The sequence below is a fragment of the Ochotona curzoniae genome, unplaced genomic scaffold (genome assembly GCF_017591425.1).
Source record: "Ochotona curzoniae isolate NIBS_2020 unplaced genomic scaffold, NIBS_Ocur_1.0 contig_1482, whole genome shotgun sequence".
Taxonomy (NCBI): Eukaryota; Metazoa; Chordata; class Mammalia; order Lagomorpha; family Ochotonidae; genus Ochotona; species Ochotona curzoniae.
In genome coordinates, this window is record NW_024465100.1 from 1,058,292 (window position 1) to 1,081,050 (window position 22,759).

Below are 22,759 nucleotides of genomic sequence, written 5' to 3' on the forward strand. Positions count from 1 at the left end.
CCTCACCCTAGCCCCCTCCCCTCACCCTAGCACTGTCCTCCCTGCCCCTCACCCTTGCGCCTGCCCCCCTGCCCCTCACCCTGGCGCCTGCCCCCCTGCCCCTCGCCCCTCGCCCTGCTCCTTGCCCGGGATTGCTGCTGGGCCTTCCCAAGGTCTGTGTGTGACCTGGCGGCATCGACTGAAGATCCAATTAATTCTTCCTCCTTGAGGCATGCTTTGTGCCAAAAGCTGGTGTAACAAACCAAGTGTTTTCAAAAACTTTAAATAAACTTCTTTGAGAGGCTGGGAAGCCCTCGCATCTGATGCTGGTTCAAGTTCCACATGTCTGGGAGCCAGGACCTCCTTGTCCATCCTCTGCTGGCCGGAAGCTGACGTCAGGAGTAGAGCACATGCGGATGTCGCAAGCAGTGGCCTAACCAGGTGCTTTCAGTTTATTCTTTGAAACCGTCACCATCCCCTGACGAAGACCTCTGCCCTGACCTTCCCCAGTCCCCCACCCCCTAACCCGGGACACTGCTCCTGCATGCTCACATTGTGGCCCTCCTGTGGGGTGGGAGCCTGAAGGAATTCTGGTGTTGCCACTACAGCTGAAAGGAACACTTGTTATCACATACACGTAACTTGGCATCAGTACCTAAACTACAGCAAGACAGTGCTGGGATCCTCCAGTTGATTCTGCAACACTAAATTTAGATCCAGCCAAGCCTAATGCCCTGCAGGGGATGGATGGGCCCCAAGGCTGCCGCAGCTCACTGCCTGCGCTCTTCCATGGATACATGCAAGACTCAGAAAAGTGCCCAAGGTTACTTATTTCTGCACCTCCTCACTTGCCCCGTGGCTGCAGCCCCGGTGTGAGAGTGTAAGTTCCTGAGCAGCCCTCCAGCCCACGGCCAAGCTCCCTAGGCCATGAGCAGGGGCTGGCTGGGCCTCCCACAGTCACCCCGACCTCAGGCCTCCAGGGCCTGCAAGCTGCTTGGCTCTGCATTCCTTTTATTCCCATTCCCATCTCTTCTTGCCTAGGATGCCTCTTCCGGTGCTAGCTCTCCTGGTCCAATCCTGAGCGTTGCCCCAGCAGCAGGGCCCCCGCCCCTCCTCGGGCAGCGCGGACGGGCCTGACCCCAGCCAGGCTTCAGCTCTCTCTGATAAACAGGTACCAATTTTGATTTTATTTCATATTAACATACATGACACATCAAGAAAGGCACAATTTAACCATTCATTGGCTTGACTTACCCTGAAAGCCTTCTTTTCTTATTAAACATTTATACATTCTCTTCGGCTAACAGGTTCCTAAACCGCTTCTGGCATTTCTCACATGGACACCTCGCTGCGTGCTCAGTCGCCGATGTGTGGAGCACGCGCCCGTGGGCCCCAGGGCTCCCCCTGCCCTCACAGCAAGCACTGCCAGGATGCCAGGGACTGCAATGTGTGTAAGTGAGGACCACGGGCAGCAGCTGGGACCACAGGGCAATGAGAGAGACCCCCCGGAACAAGGCCGACTCATGCCCACAGAGCTTGCTCAAGCCGAGCTGCTCACCTCCGCCGGAAATGTGTGAACCGCGGAGCTGTTGCTTTCACGTCTCGGATCCTGTTGGGTGGTGAGCTCTAACCCACGCGGCATGTGCAACCCTGACGGTGCGGGATGACATCAGATTGAACCTCATGTCATCTAGAACTCACGTCACTCCGAGCTTTCCCAATGGGGTGACCGCACGTGCCTGTCATGTGTTGACGGCGTGTCACCTGCGCATGGTCAGTCATGCCTAGGAAGCGTGTACGTGACCAGTGTGCCATGCTGTGCTGGTCTTAGGGATCGCCATAGGAAACATCAAGTCCCAGTCTAGAGACCTGTCCATTTCCTCAGTGCAGACCCTGAGCTGGGAGCCAGCCACTGGCGACAGTAGAGTAGGCGACGACAGGACAGCACCCGCCCCGACCTCGCCGCAGGGAGAAAATGCTGACGTGGGTTGCGGCTTCAAAGGAGGACCGGACCGTGGCTGATAAGCGGGCCAGGAAGCGGGGAGGCAGACAGCCACAATCGCTGTGTGCCCGTTCTCACTGCCCCCTGTGCTCGGCCGGGCTCAGCCCACACCGTGACTGTGGGTCACGGCCGCAGGGAGCGGTCCCTGCCAAGCACAGCTGCCACCTCCTGTGCCCTCGCTCACTGCGGGCCCTTCTCCGCCCTAGTCACATGGACTGTCTTGAGGAAGTTGTGCAGGCGCCCCCTGGTCACAGGCTAAGGGGAAAGAGCCACCAAGAAGAGCGGGCTGCCACTTCCCTCTGCCACCCTGACCGCCCGCCCTGGGTAGTCAGCGCTAACATTCTGTTCTCTTTCTACAAACTTGCAGGGACCTGGGAATGAGACGCATCCACTTCAGCTGAGAACTCAAAGGGGCGGCTGCCACCAACTCAAAGAAATCCACATTTGGGTTCAACCATGTTAATCTTTATTTCAAGGATCAACAATCCCGTTTTACACAATTCTTCGATTTGTAGCGGGAGGGAGACTCGTTGCGCCTCCATCCTCGGCTTGAATCACGATACTGCCAGGTTCCTGGCTGAGCTGAATCCTACGTGGCTCCCCTTCTCTGAGGTGAGAAGAAAACAAAGCTAACTACCTCCCAGCAGGTCCCACGGGCTTCTGTGCACAGACAGCTGGAACTGGTCTGGAAGTGTGCCTAGCTACCCACCTCTCCCCAGCGCCCGAGGACAGCGGGCAGAGCTGGGAGCGGTGCAGGCCCCGCCACGGCTGTCTGAGGTACTGGGTTTGCTCTAAAGTGGATCCTGGTCCCTCCAGTGGAACGGTGCTCCCACCGCTCCGCATCAGGCGAGTGTGGACGTGAGGCTCGGGCTTGACTGTTCGTTTCTCGGGTTCCCGTCGGGTTCTGCCCCGGGAGGGTCTGCCCATCCGACCCACAAGCTGGCTCAGTTGGCGCTAAGGTGCACAGTGGAAGGCTGCACAGAGCAGTGTCTGAGATTGCTGTAGCACAGTGCGGAAGCAGCAGGGGGTGCTGGCCTCTGCCACTGAGCGCACGCGCTCTGCTCGGAAGGACGTGCAAGTCAGAGAATCCACCTGCTGCACAGAGGGGAGGCGAGCGACCCCTTCCGCTTGCTCACCTCACCCGTGCACATGGTGAGAGGGAACTGTGCGGACCCACTGTTTGCTTTTACACCATAGCTCCATTTTCCAAAAATAGATATGTCTGTACATATATGTATTTCAGATTTACAGGGAATTTTTCTGTGAACCAAAGTCACCAGGAGCAGTCTCGCAGGCCTGTCTGCTCACGAGACCTCAATGATCTCCATGCTGCCGGAGAAGCTCGACTGGCTGCCCACCTTGCCCAGCTCCTCGCGCGACCTGTTCTCAGACCTGATACTCTCTCCAAATTCCATCTGGCAGCTTCTGCGCTTAAACTGCTTCTCAAAGGAGCTCTCCTCGTGCCAGCTCCTCCGGGAGTCCACTCGGTCACTGGGCTTCTGGCGCCTGCGCACAGAGTAGACCTGGTCACTGCCTGTGGGCAGCTGGCTACAGCTGTAGGCAGAGCAGCTGGTACTGCCTCCATAGAGGGCGGTGGCAGAGTAGAAGTGAGAGGACTCAGTGCTGAAATACCAGCTGTTGGGCAAGGCAGGGCTCGAGGTCTGAGGGGCCAAGATGTCAGAGTGCCAGCCCTTGAGGCCCAGACCAGCGGCCGACGTGGTAAGGTGCTGCTGGCTGGTGGGGGTTCCCCAGAGGAAGCCAGGGTGGAGATTGTCCTCCACGCTCCCGGTGCGGTGCAGAGGGGCCACGCGAGCCCTCGGCGGGGTGCCACTGCCACGCACTGCGTGCAGCCGCAGGTTCTGGCTCTCCGCAGGCCAGGGAGGCTGCGGCTTCTGGGGGACTCTAGCCTCTTCCTTGTCCGGGCTGTTCTCGGGAGTCTGCTCCGATACCTCCTGCACGGGCGAGAACTGGCAGAGTTTGTTGGTCCCATCCAGAGTCGCGGAAGGCTTTAAGTATTCCAGAGCATCTTCGGAGGAGAAGCTGTGCAAGGAGGCCGTGCTGGCCGAACACGTCACTGACTTGATGTCCAGAGAGAAGGACCGCTTGAGCTTACTGCTGTCTTCCAGCTTGTCTGAGGGCAGGTGGAGCCCATTGAGGGCCTGGACCAGCAGGCTGTCGTCCTGCAGGCCAGGCGGCAGGCCGGGCCCGCAGGCAGGTGGCATGGGCCCCAGCCCTGCTGCCTCTGAGGTAGCGGAGTTGGCACAGGGGGCAGTAGGGACCCCCGTCCTTGGCCGACCCCCCTCAGAGGCAGCAGGGCCAGGCTCGCTGGACTTCTCTGCGTGTGGCAGCATGATGGCACTCCTGGGCACCAGCGCCCCAGGCTGATCTTTAATCTTCTTCTCATAGTCCAGGAGCTGGCCCAGAAAGTTGAAGTTGGGAGAGATAGTAGGTCTTTTTTCTTTCACAAATCTGTGAAGGGGAAGAAAATCAACCCTCAATCTTACATAAGTTACTTAGAAAGGGAATAAAGGCTAGGGCACCGGCCGAGAAACCTCCACCACGAGCCCTGGGAGTCGAGCAGCTCAAAAGCTCGGGCCGGCTCGGGTGGCAGATCCCAGGGCCTCTGGCCTGGCTGGGGTACAGGGGTGTCTTTCTAGCACAAAGCTGGCCAGGCTGACTGAGCTCGAGTTGCAGCCTCTTGACTTTCAAGGGCCCAAGGCAGGCCTCTCTCCCCACCCCACACCCTTGCAACACAGCAGCACTATCGCCAGGGGGGTCTCCTATGCCCGTGGTCCACCGCGGTCCTCTGCTTCCCCAGAAGCACTTCTGAGGAGCGCTGGCACATGGACAAGGATCAGCACACAGCTCTGGGCTCCTCCTTGTGCACAGCCCGAGCCAATGTTCAGCTACCAAGCAGCCCCGTTCCACTAAAGCCTTGCCGCCTCTCGGCCTCAGAACTGCTGCACACAGGTGGGGGTGGACAGCCCCATTACCCCGGTACACAAGGTCCCCAGTCCACAGGTGCTAAATGAAGACCCTGGGATGCACAACCAGGTTTACCTAAGATTACAGCCTTTTTCTAAAAGATTTTTCTTGGGAAGACAGTTACGGAGGAAGAGAGAGGGCACGATGTCCTCTAGCCACTGGTTCACTTCCCAGATGGCTGCAACAGCCAGGACTGGGCTGGTCTAAAGCTAGGTGCCGGGTCCCCAAGCTTTGTGCCATCCCCGACTGCTTTCCCAGGCCACAGGCAGGAGCTGGATGGGAAGCGGGGCAGCCAAGACATGGGCTGGTACCCATACGCTGGCAGGCAGAGGATCAGAGTGTTAAAGCTGCTATGCCAGCCCAAGGTGCCTTTTGGAACCATTTTGAAGAAAGATTCACCAAGGGATCAAAACTAAAGCACATCTGTTGTAGCAACACAGCCGCCTGGAGGGGGCAGCAGCTGCCTCAGAGGCCCCTGGGTCCTCCCCACAGGATGCAGCAGTAGAGCACGGGAAATTTGCATCAGTGTCAAGAACAAGAAAAATGCAAAATAATCTCCATGGAAATCAAGCCACCTAGAGCAAATTAACAAACTAACGGGCTGAACCCTCCGTGGGACCAGAGGGCCCTCACAGGCTTGGCACCCTGAGCTAGGCACCCTTGCCCTTTCCTGAGGGTTCTGGAGGATGGAGGAGACCCCAGCAGAGCAGCCGGGGAGGACAGCGAGTGAGGGCAGACACAGCAGCCGCAAGGCCCCTGGCCGTCCTGCCTGCTGCCTCCAGGGAGAAGCTGGGGGGTGGGGAGTTGCAATTCCTCCCAATTTTTCCAATTTGAGACAAAAGTCCAACTATGAAGAGAGGCTTGCTCCATGTCATCTTGTTTCTTGGTCACATGAACTCTAAACACCTCTCCCCGATCAGGGCTGAGTCTTACGCTTTCCAAGCACAAGTCCAGCCCCAGAAGCACTGCTGCCTTGCTTGCTGTTTTAAGGAAACAAGGTGAGGGCACCACGTGGTAGCTTAGCAGCTAAAGTCCTCACCTCGCACACACCGGGATCCCATATGGATGCTGGTTCTAATCCTAGCTGCCCCACTTCCCTTCCAGCTCCCTGCTTATGGCCTGGGAAAGCAGTGGAGGACGGCCCAAAGCCTAAGGACCCTGCACCTGCACGGGAGACCCAGAAGAAAGTCCAGGCTTTGGATCGGCGCAACTCCAGCCTTTGTGGCCCTTGGGGAGTGAATCATCGGGTAGATCTTTGTCTCTGTCCTCCTCTCTGGGTATCTGTCTTTCCAATAAAAATAAAAATTAAATCTTTAACAATTAATGCAGGCGGCTGCTGCTCCACAGCAACACCAAGTTAGAAACGGGAACGGCTACAAGCACAGCCAGAAAGCTGCTTAGCAGACAGCTCTGCCTGTACTTCCTGTGCCCTCAGTAACAGGATGAACCTGGCACATGAATGGGCAGAACCAGTGCTTAATAATAGACCTGCATCTTCCCCCCATCTGACACCAGTAAAAACCATTCCTCAGGCAGCAGTGTGCCCACCTTCCTGTCTCATCATGTGAGCACATGTGACACACAGCCAGTTACATGTGACATGTTCCCATTCTCACCTGTAAGCTTCGTCCAGCGACATGTCCATCCTCTTCATGATGTAGGCTATGGCAATGGTGGCAGAGCGAGAGATCCCAGCCAAGCAGTGCACGAGGACACACCCGTTGGAGGCTTTTGCTTTCTCTGCGCAAGTCAGAAATTCCAGGTAAGTGACTGACAGCGGCGAACTTAGGGTCTCCATCTGGAAGCTTCCACACAAACATTTACTTACGTAATTAACCCTTGCAGTATTCTAATGAGAATACAAACCAGTGGCGCACAGGACAAGGAAGGCAGGCAAGGATGAGTAACTTGTTACTGACTCACGCTGCCCACATCTCCCCTCAGCACTTCTCGCCAAGTGTTATTTCAGTAATGTTTCCTGAGTGTGAATCCTATATGGTGGCCACGTGATTTTTTTTTGATGTGGAAAATTTCAGAAATAGAAGTATATGAAGAGTCATCCGAAAACACAGCTAATCCACTGACTTTATGAAAATTGTATTCCCATGACACTTAAAAATTTTTCCCTTATTATAAAATCTTTAAAAAGCTTTTTCTTTTTTTCTTATTTCAAAAGGATGTGGCAGGCCCGGCACCATGGCCTAGCAGCTAAAGTCCTCGCCTTGAACGCACCGGGAGCCCATATGGATGCCGGTTCTAATCCCAGCAGCTCCACTTCCCATCCAGCTCCCTGCTTGTGGCCCGGGAAAGCAGTCAAGGACGGCCCAAGACTTTGGGACCCTGCACCCGCGTGGGAGACCCAGAAGAGGCTCCTGGCTTCGGATTGGCATCGGCCGTTGCGCTCACTTGGGGAGTGAATCATCGGACGGAAGATCTTCCTCTCTATCTCTCCTCTCTGTATATCTGCCTTTCCAATAAAAATAAAATAAATCTTTAAAAAAAAAAACAAGCTGAAATTCAGACAGCCTCTTTTCCTCGTCATTCCCTAAGTCGTAAACTGTTCTACTTTATTTGCTGAAATCAAGAAGAGAACATTGATCAGGCTGACAGGGTTGGTCTGAGGGGCATCCAGGTAACATACCCCTTCCTTGACACCCAGGCGGTATCATGGCAGAAAAACTCATCCATACTTTGCAGAAGCAAAGAGCAGTGCTCCCCAACTGTCCTTGTGCAGAGGTACCCAGCTTCTGTGTGGGAGGGGAGGAGCTTCCGTGCTCCCTGGAGGCAGCCAACATTTTCATCAGTGCTGTGCCATGGGGGAGACTGGCTTCAGATGGGCTCAGCTCCAGTTATTGCAGTCACTTGGGAAGTGGACCAGAGGATGGAATATCTTTCTCTCCTCTCTAAATCTTTCCAATTCAAAGGTTCCAGATTTTTCTGTGAGCTTTGAAAAAAATGTGAGGTGAGAGGGTTTAACCTGAAAATCTTAGCCTTTTTTCTTTTTTTTAGAAAGATGTATTTATTTTGTTGGAAAGGCAGATATGCAGAGAGGAGGAGAGACAGGGAGGAAGATATTCCGTCCAATGATTCACTCCCCAAGCAGCTGCAAATGCTGGAGCTGCGCCAATCCAAAGCCAGGAGCCAGGGTATTTTTCCGGTCTCCCACGCGGGTGCAGGGTCCTTGACTGCTTTCCCAGACCACAAGATGGGAAGCAGGGCCCATATGAGATCCTGGCACGTTCAAGGTGAGGACTTTAGCTGCTAGGCTACCAGGCCAGGCCCTAGCCAGTTTTTAAGCACTTGCAGTGACATAATCATAGATCCTAGCAGACTTAACCTTGGAGGTGTTAAATATTACCTAGAGCCTCCCAAGGCCAGTCCCCCAGCAACAGCATGGCACACCTGGGCAGACCAAATGAGGAAGCAGCAACATGTGCCATTCCTAGGCTTTTGAAATACCTGAAATCACCTCCTTTTCTCTGAAGAAAAAAGGGGGAAGGATGGGTGCGCAGGCTTATCCATGAGACTATAGTCCAAAGAATGGCGACAGAACATCAACTACTTACCAATGAAATCTACAGATTTGTCCAGCCATGGTAAGATTTTCTCACAGAAGCTGTCATTCACAGGCACCCGCAGGAAATGCGAATCGGGGATGAAGTCTGGCTTGGGACAGGTGTTGCTAGCATTTAACACGTAGCAGATGCCATTCTGCTGCATAAGCTCCTAGGAGGGAAGAGCAGTCACTAAGGGCGTACTCAGACGGCTGTTTTTGAAGAGTGAAGTGTAATGACAAACGTGACCAGTTTCCTTGCAATAGAAGAGTACCTTCACATCCGTGAAATCCTCAACCGAGCAGAGTAAGAGCAGGCTCTGCTTCAGAGCAAATCCATTTTCAGGAACAAAAGGGTTTAAGATGCAACATGAGTGACAGAGAAGTGGACTAACAACACAAGATGCAGTGACAGTTTATAGAGAACTGTCCCCACCCTGAACACAAGGACGGTTCTCCACGTTGGTCTCGTCCCTGCAGACCTTCTCTTGGAAGGCGGTACCTGCTGATGCCCTGGAGTCCTTACCCCATGCTGATGGTGGCTGTGGGCGTGTGTGCGTGTGCGCGTGTGTGTGTGTGTGGGCGTGTGTGTATGTGTCCACTTACTCCTACGTTTTCAACCCGTATTTCCAACTACTGAGAATAGCTACCACAGCCCCTTCAAATTCAAAATGTCAGAACCAAACACATCCTTTCTTCCTTGTCTGTTTCTCTGTTATTACATTTGAGCTGAGGTAACAACATCCACTTAGGCAGTTAAGCAAAAAGTAAGCTCATTTGTGGCTGCTTTCACTTCCAAAGTCCCCATCCAGGGCTACCAAATCCGTCCTTTAGTGCCACTCTGTGCCCATTCACCTCTCAGCAGTCAATCTTTACCAAAATAACCAAAAAGTCACAGGGGCACTCTTAGTGTATTTATATTTATTTACTGATTTATTTTTATTGGAAAGTCAGATGTACAGAGAGGAGAGACAGAGAGGAAGATCTGTCTGATGATTCACTCCCCATGTGGCCGCAATGGCCGGACTTGCGCCAATCCCTCTCTGTATTCTGAACAACTAATCTTTTTTTATAGGTAGGCATGGGCCAAGTGCTTGGTCCTCTGCTTTTCCCTTCCCTGTGCCTCACCTCCTCCTGCTGCTGCACAGACTCCCCGGTGCATTCACTGCGTTCACACCATTCCTGTGTGCAGAACGTCCTATCAGTTCCCGTCAGTCTTTCTGCTCTTCCTACTTGGTTTAACATCACCTAATGCTTCCTACTGGCACATAAATTAACCGTTTCATTTTCTGTGCTTCCAAAGTCTTTGTTCACATCATTTAATTAACCGCCTACCATGATGTGGTAACATTAACAGCCAATTCCTGCCTCCCTTGCTAAGCAGTGAAGCCGAGGATGGTATCCTGCACTCAGTCCAGTCCGCTTCGTTTTGCCTTGTTTTTTTGCCTGGAGCACCAGGTACGGATTTTCATTCAATGCGACTGACATCCCCACCAGGCAAATCTCTACAGCCTGCTTCATTTAGTCATCTTATAGCTGCCTCCCTGCAGACGTTGTAAGCCTGAAACAATTCTCTAAGGAATTCTGCCCTTTTCTTCCTTCTCTTGGAATGCTACTTGCTTTACCAATCTTGTCCAGCCAAGTGACTAGTGGTAATTTTCTTGCTTACCTTCCTAAAACATGCCAGTCCCCTCCTCTCTGCACATAGCACATTTGGCACAGTAAATTTATTTCATGGGAAAGGCGGCCAGCGTAACTGCAGGCTGCGTAAGCAACACTCTCTCACCTCTGTGATGACGATAAGCCGCTTCTAGAACTGGGTGGGCTCGTCATTAGACTGAACACCACTTGGCCTGTGCCAGGGCCCAAGCCTCCTGCTGTCCTGTGTCTCCGTTGGCTGAACGATCAGGCTGCGGAGATCTGATTTAATCTGTCATGCTTGTACCAAAAGTTACATCTGGTTTCTACACTTTGTCTAGTAGCACCTGATCAACCGAAGGGCACGGATCTACTTCCGGGGAAGAACAGAAGTGGGCCACAGGAGTTAAAGCCGATTTTGACAGTGGCCTTCTTCCCTCCGATCCTTAAAGAAAGGAATTATGTAAGGCGAGGGTTCTGCCAAAAGTTTGTGGGGAAAAAAATGGAGTTCTTTCACAGTCCGCCCCTTCCATGAATTTTGGAAGATTCCTTGTATTTCTCCTGCCCACCAACAGTACTGCTGATGTAATAAATTAAAAGTAATATCTTTTTCCACCCAACACGATGTTGATGACTTCACAGAAGCTTCTGAGAACCAGGTGACCCTGGTATCATTTACAACACATAATAAAAAGATAAAGATTTCAAGTGCTAATCAGGCTGCCAGTCAATACACATCATCAGACTGGACTTTCCCATAACAAACGTGTACTGCAGACATGTGGCCAACAACACAGAAATGGCAACCTACAACAGAAAATGTTGAGCACTTCAGCTGGAATCGACTGGTAACATAAGAGCACATGGCACAGCCGGTGCATTCACCGAGTGCCCGCTCTAGAGAGGTTGCCAGCCTAGGCTCTTAAGCATACCCTCTCTTTAAAAAGGTTTATAGTTATTTAAAAGGCCAATTTAGAGATAAAGGAGAAGCAGAATCTTCTATCCACTAGTTCACTCCCCAAATGGCTGCAGTGGCTAGAAGTGGGCTGGACTGAAGCCAGGAACCTGAAGCCTCTTCTGGGTCTCCCACGTGAGGTTAGAGGCCCTAGGGCCTGATCCATCCTCCGCTGCTCTCCCTGGATCAGAAGTGGGGCAGACAGGACTTGAACCTGCTCCCATCTGAGATGTTGGCACTACAGGAGGACGCTTAGCCCACAATACCACGTCCCCAAACCGATCCTCTTTTAATCTTCACCAGCAAAGTTGCCAAACATTTCCAAATTATCACAGCCAGTGAAAAGTAGTCTTCAAACACAAACGCGTTCTGCTCTCCAGTATCTGCCCTCCTTTACTGAAATAAATCTCATAAAGTAACCTTCCTTTCCGAAAACATTTAACTTAGTTCACAGCCAAACACCTTTCTTCCCTTATTCCTAGTTCATCAGTTATTTGAATTAATGTACATCATAATCCTAACAAGCCAAATGGGCAGGTTCCCATGCCGATGCCAGGAGCCCTCTGCCACCATGCCACAGGCAGCCCCTGTGAGGACACGGGCTTGGCATCTCCCCTGACGTCAGCAAGGCTTCTCAAGTTTCACACAACAATACGACTCTCCTTTGCTTCCTTACTCTTTTTTCTTGTTTCTGATGAATGCACCTAGGAGGGCAGTGTGATGATGTTCCTATGGGTATAACTGAGGCAAAGCTACAATTAAGAAGAATGAGTTTACTTGTTTTGTGGCATAATGGCTTTTTATTCGCAGATGGATGCCAGTGCCTCCCCCCTTTTTTTTATACTAAACTATGGAGAGATATTTATACAAGTTTTATTTCAGCTTGCTGGATAAAACACACAGAACTAAATATTTACTCTCCCATCATTAAACGCCATAGTCTTCAAGTGTCTAGAGAGCCCTTTCCTCCGCTGCTGAAAACAGAGCCGACCTGGTACGCAGTGGGCTAGCACGTGCTTTCTCCTCCTCCGACCTTGCAGCTCCTCCCCTCGGCCGCTCACCCTGAGGGATCCAGCCCCCCTCATTGCCAGGAACCACAGCCTCCCACACTGCGTTTTCTATGTCCCTCTCTACGACCCCTCCCTGCCCAGCACACTCTTATGGAAACCTCCCAACTTCCTGGGATCTGGTGAGGGTACCCAGTCCTCTCGGTCCCTCATCTTCCTGTCTGCCTTGCTAACCAGTCATTACAACCCCTCCCTTCCTTTGCCCCTTATCGCCTCACAATCAGCAAGACTACAATCCTAGTTAACCCAGTTCTCCACCCTCCACAATGCTATCTGACCTTACTCAGTAATCACTGTCCCCCCAGTCCATTCACTTGCCTCCTCTTGTTTGTGCCAGCCCACACATTTCCCCTTTTCTTCAAATTCTCCCAATTCCCACTGATCCTCACTCTCAGCCAACGGATGGGCTTGTTTCCTAACACGCAGGAAGATGGGAGCAGCTGCAAAGCTTACTCCACCACCCTTTCTCCTTTATCACCTGCAGCTATAAACGCGACTTTCCCTTTGGCTCTTAGCCTTGAATTGCCCAGGCTGCTAAGGTCAAGGTCTCCGCTTGCTCAGTAAGCCCAGGCCTTTTATTCACGGCTGTGGACCTAGCTAGCGCCCCCACTCCCGGCTTTCCTGCAGTTTTCTGCTCACTAGATCATCTTTCCTACCAGAAGGCAACCAAGCCATCATTCCTCCCAGTTCAGAAACATCCTCTCTCACCTGCCACTTCTTCCCCACTTCTGCCTTATTTGTCCTCTTAGCACGGTTCCTTGAAAGCGCGTCTTAGCGCGTGTCTCCAGTTGCTCCGCTTCCATTACCTCCAGAACGTGTTTCATTCAGGCTTTGGCGCTCGCGCTTTGCTCAAGCTGCTGGCACATCAAGGGTCCTCACGCTGCTATGCCCAACAGCCAGTCTGCGGTCTTCGCTCTTCTCGGCTGACAGAACCCTGTGGCACACTTGCTAGCTCCCTCCTCCTGAAAACCGCTTCGTTCACTTGTTTCCTGGACTGACATGGTCATTCAATCTCCTCCCGCCTCAGTGTTTACTCCAAAATATTCCTGGTTGGTTTCTTCCCTAACGCTTCAGATTTTGAAAACTGGAAAGCCCTATAGCTTGGTCCTTTATTTCTCCGTCTGTACTGTCCTAACAGTCCTATCCAGTCTCAAAGACTATACGGTAATGTCCTCCACATGCAGACTTGCCCTCCTTCAGGGAACTTCCAACATAGACCCATCTGCCCATTCCACGTGTCCACCTGGAAGTGTAACAGCCATTTTAAACTTGGTTCTTCGCACTGGCTTCTCTGTCCCGTTAAGGTCAACTCCTTGATACCTTTTTCACAGTCCCCACCATTTATCCATCCAGAATCCCTATTGCCTGCGCCTTTAAACACACACAGAATCCAAACCCGTCTCACCTAATGCCCACCCACTACTGTGTTACCTTCTATCTTCCATCCTGTAGGGAATACAACTATCTTCAACCTGGGATCTAATGTGATCCTAATAATACAGAAAGCAAATGATGTTACTCCCCCACTCAGAACCTTCCTGTGTCTGAGTGCAAGCGAACATCTTTACAGCACTGTAACATCTCCCATGACACCTGCTTGAGGCCTCACGCTCCCTCTGCCTCGGTCACCCTGGTCTCTTCCCTTTCCTTTATCACAGCAGATACACTCTGGTCTTTGAACAGGCAGCCGCTTCTGCCGCACTACTCTTCCTCCACAGTCCACGGTCCACTCACTCTTTGACCGCCCAGTGCTTGTTCAAATGTCTATCTCAGTGAGGTATACTTTCACCACTCATTGAATTACAACCTTTATCCTTATACACATTCTTTGCCCCTCATTCTATTTTCTCACTGCACCTCTCATGATAGGAAACAGGTAATAAAAAACAGATTATGCTGGGGCCAGCATGATGGCTCCACTGGCTAATTCTCAGCCTGTAAGCACCAGCATCCCGACTGGGTGCCGAGTCGCATCCCAGCTGCTCCACTTCCCATCCTGCTCCCTACTTGTGGCCTGGAAAAGCAGTAAAGGATGGCTCAAATGCTTGGGACCCTGCACCCGCATGGGAGACCTGCAAGCTCCTGGCTTCAGATCAGCTCAGCTCTGGCCACTGCGGCCATTTGGGGAGTGACCCAACAGACGGAAGGTCTCTCTGTCTCTCCTTCTTTCTGTAAACAAACCTTTCCAATAAAAATAAACAAATGCGTTTTTAAAATAGAGATTGCTATATATTATTTCTTTACTTTGAACACTGGAACAGAGAAGAGGCTCAGCACAAATTCGTGGAAAGAGTAAACTCTTATCCTTAAAATGAACAAAATCGGAACCCCTACCTTATTAGCCTCTTGTGATAGAGAACCTTCCTGTGTTCTCTGTACAGGGTTTCACTTTATAAATTATGGTAAAATGACATGAATTTACACTCCTTCATTTCATAATTTGTGAAATGAGTACTCTACCACAGTTTTCTCAAAATTAAGACAGAATTTTCTGGGTAAATAATGGATAAACAAACAGCATGAGGAAAATTCTTAGCAGGCATGTTTACTTAAACAATTTTAGGGCCTTGGTGAACTGTTTACACGTGAGTTGCACTGGTTACAGAGTAGGCTGTAACTATTTATTTTGGAAAACCATCACCTCTGGCTGACTGCGCACTCAGGTACTATGCAGGGCTGCTCTGGGACGCAAGGCAGCAGCGTTCCGAGGGAGGGAAAAAACGACCAAGCAGCAGAGAAGGCAGCTGCTCGATGCTGGTGATGCCAAGAGGTGTCTGACGAGTGCAGTGCATCAGACAGAAAGCATCAGGAGTGAAGCCAAAGGGAGACATTCTGAGAGGACCCGTCATCGTCTAAGGCTTAGATGAAAGTCACTATTTCATAGATCCGTGAAGGCTTCATCCAGGACCCCCACCCCACACCAGACCAAAACTTTTTATTTGAAAGGCAAATATACAGAGAGGAAAGTCTTTCGTCCAATGATTCACTCCCCAAGTAGCTGCAATGGCCAGAACTGAGCCGATCCAAAGGCAGAAGCCAGGAACTTCCCCCTGGTCTCCCATGCGGGTGCAGGGGCCTAAAGCTTTGGGCTGTCTTCAACTACTTTCTCAGGCTACATGCAGGGGCCTGGATAGGAAGAGGGACCACCAGGATTAGAACCAGACCCCATATGGGATCCAGGTGTGTGCAAGGCGAGGTCTTTAGCCGCTAGGCTACGATGCCGGGCCCAGATCAAAACTTTGACATGCTCAAGTTTTTAATACATAATGGCATAAAATACACATACCACTCCCAAACATCCCCTCTGTCCCTTAAATCACCTCTAGATGCTTCCTCCAGGTCTCCCACGTGGCTGCAGGGCCCCAGCAACTGGGCCATCTTCTACTACGTTCCCAGGTCCATAGGCGGAACAGCTGGATCACAACTAGCGGGACAGCTCTTGACACAGCATGTGTTTGCACAGGAAAGCCCAAGAGTCCTGTGGATTTCAACTGCTGCCCAGTCTTACAGCCAATGACACAGTTTTCAAAAAGTGACTTAGCTAAGGGTCAACCTATAGCATAATCCTTTTGGAGGGTAAAATTCAAGAGCATAGCAAACCTAGCATTTTAAATAGAAATCATCATGACCTGAGAAAATTTCTCTGACAGGTTTCAACAGATTTAACCTATTCTGTTAGCATTTACTTTAAAAAGATTAATAAAAGTGTTGCCTTTTAATTGCTGCTTTTAGAAAAGTCAACTTCTGGACTTGGCAAGGTGGCCTAGCAGTTAAAGTCCTCACCTTGAATCTGCTGGGATCCCAATTAGGCACAGGTTCTAATCCTGGCAGCTCTACTTCCCATCCAGCTCCCTGCTTGTGGCCTGGGAAAGCAGTCAAGGGCAGCCCAAAGCCTTGGGACCCTGCACCTATGTGGGAGACTTGGAGGAAGTTCCTGGCTCACGGTTTCGGATCAGCACAGCACCAGCCGTTGCGGTCACTTGGGGAGTGAATCATTGGATGGAAGATCTTTCTCTCTGTCTCTCCTCCTCTCTGTATATCTGCCTTTCCAATAAAAATAAATAAATCTTAAAAAAAGAAAAGAAAAGTCAACTTTTGGGGTTGGCACAATAGCCTAGCAAGCTAATCTTCCACCTGCAGTGCAGACATCCAATATGGGCACTGGTTTATGTCCCTGCTCCTCCACTTCCGATTCAACTCCCTGGTTGTGGCTGGAAAAACAACGAAGGATGGACCAAGTTCTTGGGCCTCTGCATCCACGTGGGAGAAACTCCTGACTCCTGGCTTTAGATAGGCTCAGCTCTGGCCATTGCAGCCATTTGGGGAGTGAACCAGCAGATGAAAGATCTCTCATTCTCTGCCTCTCCTTCTCTCTATAAATCTGCCTTCCAAATAAAAATAGCTAAGTTTTTTTTGAAGTCAACATTTGAACTACAATAGAAGGAAGGAACTATTAAGAAGGTTACAAAATCCACATCTTTGGAGGGATTTAAGAAGCAGTATATTATTTCTCTTCCGATATTGAAACCCAGGAGTTCAGCCATAAGATACTGGTATTTGTGGTGAAAAACATGCCAATCTGGCTGTAAAACCCGCTGGGTAACGTGGGGGAATTCATGTGACATTTCTGGAATACTGGTTTGTTTCCTTATTTACAAGTTGAAAGTGGCTGACTAAACGCTTTCTAAAACTCCCTTCCACAGCAGGGTTCTGGTCAGTGACGAGTCTAGGGGTCAGAGAACACGCTTCTACTCCTGTGCTCCAGCCTGCAGTGCATTCTTGTTCTTCATGACATTAATCTACACCTCCTCTTTAAATTGCTTGGTAATGGTCTTCTCCCTGCCCACGCTGCTATCCCATGGGCTTCCGTAATCCCCTCTCCTCCTGTAAACTTTTCCTCTCAGGGTATTTACATATGTCCTGCTAGGTACATGTTTAGAAATCAGTGGAAAACAGAAAACTCCCATTTTCCCATCCTCGATTGCATGTTCTGGTTTATGAGTGTTCATGAACAGCTATAGAACAAAATGTGCCATTTCACTTAATGTCCAAAGTAACAAAAGTGATCTATAATATAATGATTGGTGGACTTACCTGTTAGCTGACTGGTTAAGGTTTATCAAGTTAAACAAGATCCTTGGCTAGAAATTTTGTATTTTCATTTATTTAATTTAAGGATTCATTTAAAAGGCAGAGTCACACACAGACACACACACACACAGATTGATTTCATTTGCATGTTTACTCCCCAAATGGTAGCAAAGCTAGGACTGGGGCCAGGAAGAAGCCAGGAACTCCATCCAGGTCTCCCACATGGATGGCAGGAACTCCTTGAGCATCAGCTGTGACCTCCCAGGCCCAGGAGCAGAAGCTGGACAGGAAGTTGCGCAGCCAGGACTTGAACCAGCACTGAGTGGTGTCACTGGGGATGTGAGAAAACCTGCCTTGTGGATCATTTTCTTTTGAGCTGAAGATTACATGAACCACCTCCATCTCTGCTCCAGGAATGCATGTGAGCTTTGGAAATTAATTTTGCTTTCTGTAACACAGTTCACTATTTCTAAGGCACTGTGACCCCTTCAGGAAGCCTCAGTAAAGATATCAGCTATCAAATCTCCCCAAAATTTTGATGAGACAGGAAATTTGAGAACTAAAACATATGCTTCATTACTACCCAGTAAACTAAAGCAAATCTGGAAATGTATTTCCTGTTATGCAATTCTTCTAGTCATTCAAGAAGAAAATGTTAAGGGATATTGCCTTTCACATAGATAAGTGACACTTAGGAATCACCAATAGTTGATGAAAATCTCAGCTTGCTCAGTCAATGGTGATGCAAATTAAGAGCTTGTAGAGAAGAATCGCTTTTCCAGGCAGAGCAGCACTACTGGTGAGGAGGCGTACCCCTGCACACCGGGAAGTCAGTCTGCCGTCCATCACGGTTACACGCAGCGCCAGGGCGCCTCTGCTAAGGGCACACCGGGCTCATCACAGCCCACACTGCTGCAGCAAAATTCCATCCTCCTCCCAGCTCTTTCCCAGCCAAACTACTTCAGCAGGCTTTACACACAGCAGTGCACCCACGAGGCTTCTGTTTGCCCAACCTTTTACCAGTCCTCTCCACTCCTCCAGCCAGAAGTCACACCGAAGACTCCTCAATCCAACTACAGCCTGAGTCCCTTCCCAGCATACTAACTACATTTCAACTGTGGAATTATTTAGAAAGTACTAACCTTCCTGGTCATGCCCAATTACCACAATAGGACAATTCCTAAAAATAAGGCTAAACTTCTGAAAACTCTTGGAGCCAATGCTGTAGCACAGTGCTTGAAGCTGCTGCTTCCGACAGCGGCATCGCGTACTGGAGCGTCAGTTCAAATCTGAGCTGCTCCACTTTCAATCCAACTTGTGCTAATGTGCCTGGGAAAGCAGCAGGCGATGGCCAAGTCCTCGGGCCAACACCACTCAGGTGTTAGACTCCGACAGAATTCTGGGCCCCTGGCTTTGGCCTGGCTCTGGCTGCTACAGCCACTTAAGGAGTGAACCAGCAAGGGCAAGATCCACGTTCATATTCATATTCCCTTTCTCCTCTCTCTCTCGGATTTTGCCTTTCAAACAAATAAATAAATCTGCCTCTTGGACCCATGCAGAGCAAACAAATGCAATGACGAGTTAGATATCCTGTGTCAGTAAGCAACATGAAAAAATGACACCTACAGATAATGCAACTAGTAACTGGGGAGTTACGCCAAGAATGGTGTCCTTCTCTTTTTGTGACTGTGATGCGTTTAAAATAACAGACAAGGGAAACTTCTGTGTCTCCAGCTGCCACCAATAAACCCAGCAATGAAGGACATTTTCAAAGCACCCACCTTGTTGAGGACATCTCGCTGGCAGCCGAGATAAAGATTGGGAAGAATTCGTGTTGGCCCAATGTTGGCAACAGGTAAGCAAGGCTGAGAAATGCAGGTGGGGACTAGAGCGGATTTTCCTTCACAGAGGCCAGGGAAACAACGCGAGAACTCGGCAAACCCACCTGAGGACAAACATTTTAAAGTTATGCTGTGCATGAAGTATAAATCAGTCGCCTGTGAACTGCTCGGCTCAACAGTTTAAACCAGAAAAATCAGAACCACAGATCAAAGTGAATAGTGCTGCAAATGAATTCCTTTCCAGAGCCACTGATGTTACATCTGACAGAACTCCAACCCAGGACCAGCTTCCGGGGCGCCACGGGGAGGGTACGCCTGGTCGGCGCCACAGGGACTCCTCTCCCCGCCGGTCTCTCTGCCTCCACGGATCTGCACACACACTTTTTTTTTGTTTATTTTTTGTAGAGAATGGTACACAAAGAAGAATTTAAGGTCAGTCACAAGAAACCAAGACAATTATTCACAGAAGCAAAATAGGCATATTGAACATGTGACCTGAGGCCAAATGTTATATCTCTAAAACAAAATTGATCATGTTAAAACTTCTTTTTAGAAAAAATTTTAAATCTCCCCATTATGTGGATTTTTATTTTCAAAGGTATCAAAAATCACACTGACCCTTACAAATATTTTCTCTATCAAGTTCTTGAGATTCTTCTGGGCAGCGAGTCCAGATTTCCATGATTACTTCTGATTTCTGGAGCCGTCCTGTTCGTTTTGCTAAGCACCATGGAGAAGTGCTGACAGACCCTAATTACCTGGGGCATGTGCACTAAAGCCTGTGGCAAGGCTCCTGGACTCCGAGGAACTCAGGACTTTCCCAGGGCTGGCTTTCTGATGATCTACTCCCTGACCTTCATGAAGTCACAGTCGCGCTATCACTTCATGGAGAGAAATGGGGTAACAGAGGAGGTCCCTTCCCATCTGCTAGGAAAAGGAAAAAACAAACACGGTCTCCCTGCAGTGTTCAATCTAAATATTCTTTGCTCTCCATGTCCAAACCCAGAAACTGAACAGATTCTGGTAAGTTCTCAGATACATTCTTTACAATCCAAACCCTCACTACTCACTCAGACCAGCTCAGGAACCAAGAGTTGACTCGCAGCAGATATCTACAGATTTTTTAAATGATCCTAATTTTAAAAACAACATGTTATCTTTTTACAAAATCATACAATTCCACTTCTACCACCTCTTTAACTGAGCCTTAAACAGGACCCTAAGAATCACTAACATTATGTTTTTCTGCTTGAGTTAACATCCTAATAGACCTGCCCCCACTTGAAGATGCACAGAGGAGCCTTTGAAAACTTCTGGAAAAGCAGGCAAGGGAGAGGGGGAAGAAGCTGGCCCTTATTATCACACTCCCATTATGTTCAACTCAAGCACAGCTCAGGGGATTCCTGCTCCTCCAGCCACGCCCCGCACAGGGTCCACGACGCAGCAAGCTACGGCGGCAGACGCTACTGACGACAAACACATCACTTTCACAGCATACTCTTGAGTGCAAGCCTGGTCTCCAATTTAATGTAGGCATTTTTTCCCCTCAAACTCAAAGTTCTTAAGCTAACTGAGGTTCTTATGGTAACCCAACGGACAAAGAAGGTAGATCCATGGTAAAAGCCTGAAATCTTCCTGGGAGCGAGCAGGGGCCGACGGCACCTACACTTGTGCAGTCAGCATTTCCAAATCATTTACTTCCCAGTCCCTTGTGCTCCCTCATCCCGGAACGCCCACCCTACGCTGGAGGTCACGGCACACACACAAGCTCCCATGACCACGAGGCTGTGGTCGAGTCACTTAACCCCCCCCAGCTCTTAGTTTCCTTATCCACAGAAAGAGGATCATGACGTCACTCCCCTACAGAGTTCTTGAGAGGACTGGGTAACAAGGCTTCAGTGCCACAGGCCTGGCACACAGCAGGCACACAGCATTTGTCAGGCACCGGCGTTCCAGTCCAGGGACTGAACACTCAGGACCCAGCTTCCCCCAAGACCCTTCCCCCACCCCCGAGCCACCAGGGGAAAGCAGCTCTGCCATATTCCCCCAGTGCGGGGGGCCGGACGCCGACAGGCAGGGACAGGCCCGAAGAGTCAAGGCAACAGCGCCCGTCACGTCGCCCTGGCAGTCCTGGCCCAAGGGTGCCGCAAAGAAATCGCATGGCTGATTTGAGTCAAACACACTCTTCCAAACATAGCTGACTGTGGAATTCCCCCGAAATCTATTCATAGCTAGCTGAATTCACAGAGAAATGTTAGAGAATCACCGTAACTACTGAAACGGAGGCCAGGAGAATTTCTGCAAATGTAATCCACAATTTCAAAAAGGGAACCAGCCAATGCTGGGACACAATGTTCAGTGTATTTTTTAATCACTGCTTGTTTCTTTTCAGTCTAACTGCACAGTAGTTATTATTTATGGCAACAGTCCCTCAAGGTGATCCTTCTAATAAACACTGGAGAGTATATCATGTTTTATCTTATATCTAACCAACACAATGATTGACTATTTTCATTATAATTTAACTGCGTGACTTTAAATTTTAACATCTGAGCCCGGCGCGGTGGTGCAAGTGGTTAAGGTCCTCGCCTTGCAAGCCCGGGATCCCATATGGGCGCCGGTTCTAATCCCGGCAGCCCCACTTCCCTTCCAGCTCCCTGCCTGTGGCCCGGGAAAGCAGTCGAGGACGGCCCAAAGCTTTGGGAACCTGCACCCGCGTGGGAGACCCGGAAGAGGCTCCCGGCTTCGGATCGGCATAGCATTGACCACTGCGCTCACTTGGGGAGTGAATCATCGGACGGAAGATCTTCCTCTCTGTCTCTCCTCTCTGTATATCTGCCTTTCCAATAAAAAATAATAATAATAAAAATAAATCTTTAAAAAAATTTTAACATCTGTAAGATTATGATTCTGGTATTTCTCTAAAGAACTTTTTTCACATTTTTCTTTTCTGACTCCAATACTACTCATGCTCATCTGCCATTTCAATTCCATAAAACAACGCTCTAGTAATGTACAGAGAGAGAAACCAGAGAACCCAAGGAAGCTCCACCTGAAGCTTTTACTTTTTTTTTTTTTTAAGATTTATTTATTTTTTGCTGGAAAGTCAGATATACAGAGAGGAGGGGTGACAGAGAGGAAGATCTTCCATCCGATGGTTCACTCCCCAGCTGCAATGGCAGGAGCTGAGCCAATCTGAACCCAGGAGCCAGGAGCTCTTCCAGGTCTCCCAAGCGGGTGCAAGGTCCCAAGGCTTTGGGCCGTCCTCAACTGCTTTCCCAGGCCACAAGCAGGGAGCTGGATGGAAAGCAGGGCCACCAGGATTAGAACTGGAGCCCATATGGGATCCCAGTGCGTTCAAGGCGAGGACTTTAACCATTACGCTTTCGCGTCAGGCCCTCCTTTTACTTTTAAAAACAACCTCACTTAGAATTGAGCTATCGTGTAAGTGATTACAGGACGGATGAACCACGACAGGTACTGCTTTACAGGGTTCACAAGTACTCATTTACCTGCCCAGCGGCCCTGTGACGTAGTACCACCGCTGCTCCCACTCCCTGGTGACATCGCCGAGCCCCAGAAGGCTGGGCCAGGGAGAAAACCACGTGTGCTCCACACCTTACAGTGAACTTCCACTGTCCGCGGATG

The 22,759-nt window shown here is 50.1% G+C and overlaps 1 protein-coding gene and 1 long non-coding RNA gene across 5 annotated transcripts in view; one reads left to right on the forward strand and one right to left on the reverse strand.

The window, feature by feature from the left end:
* Positions 1-141: 141 nt before the first annotated feature.
* Positions 142-7,099, forward strand: LOC121147222. Its single transcript, XR_005882351.1, has 6 exons — positions 142-420; positions 588-859; positions 1,021-1,150; positions 1,287-1,430; positions 2,349-2,593; positions 6,628-7,099. It is a non-coding gene; the product is annotated as an uncharacterized LOC121147222 (long non-coding RNA).
* The window catches only part of DUSP16 (dual specificity phosphatase 16), a 70,384-nt gene continuing 50,494 nt past the window's right edge, over positions 2,870-22,759 (reverse strand). For all 4 annotated transcript variants that reach the window (XM_040966994.1, XM_040967003.1, XM_040967020.1 and 1 more), the window contains 4 exons: positions 19,052-19,215; positions 8,533-8,692; positions 6,583-6,706; positions 2,870-4,450 (listed from right to left, as the gene is read on the reverse strand). In XM_040966994.1, the coding sequence (XP_040822928.1) occupies positions 3,286-4,450; positions 6,583-6,706; positions 8,533-8,692; positions 19,052-19,215 (1,613 nt within the window). In that variant the 3' untranslated portion in view covers positions 2,870-3,285. The remainder of the gene's footprint in view (positions 4,451-6,582; positions 6,707-8,532; positions 8,693-19,051; positions 19,216-22,759) is intronic.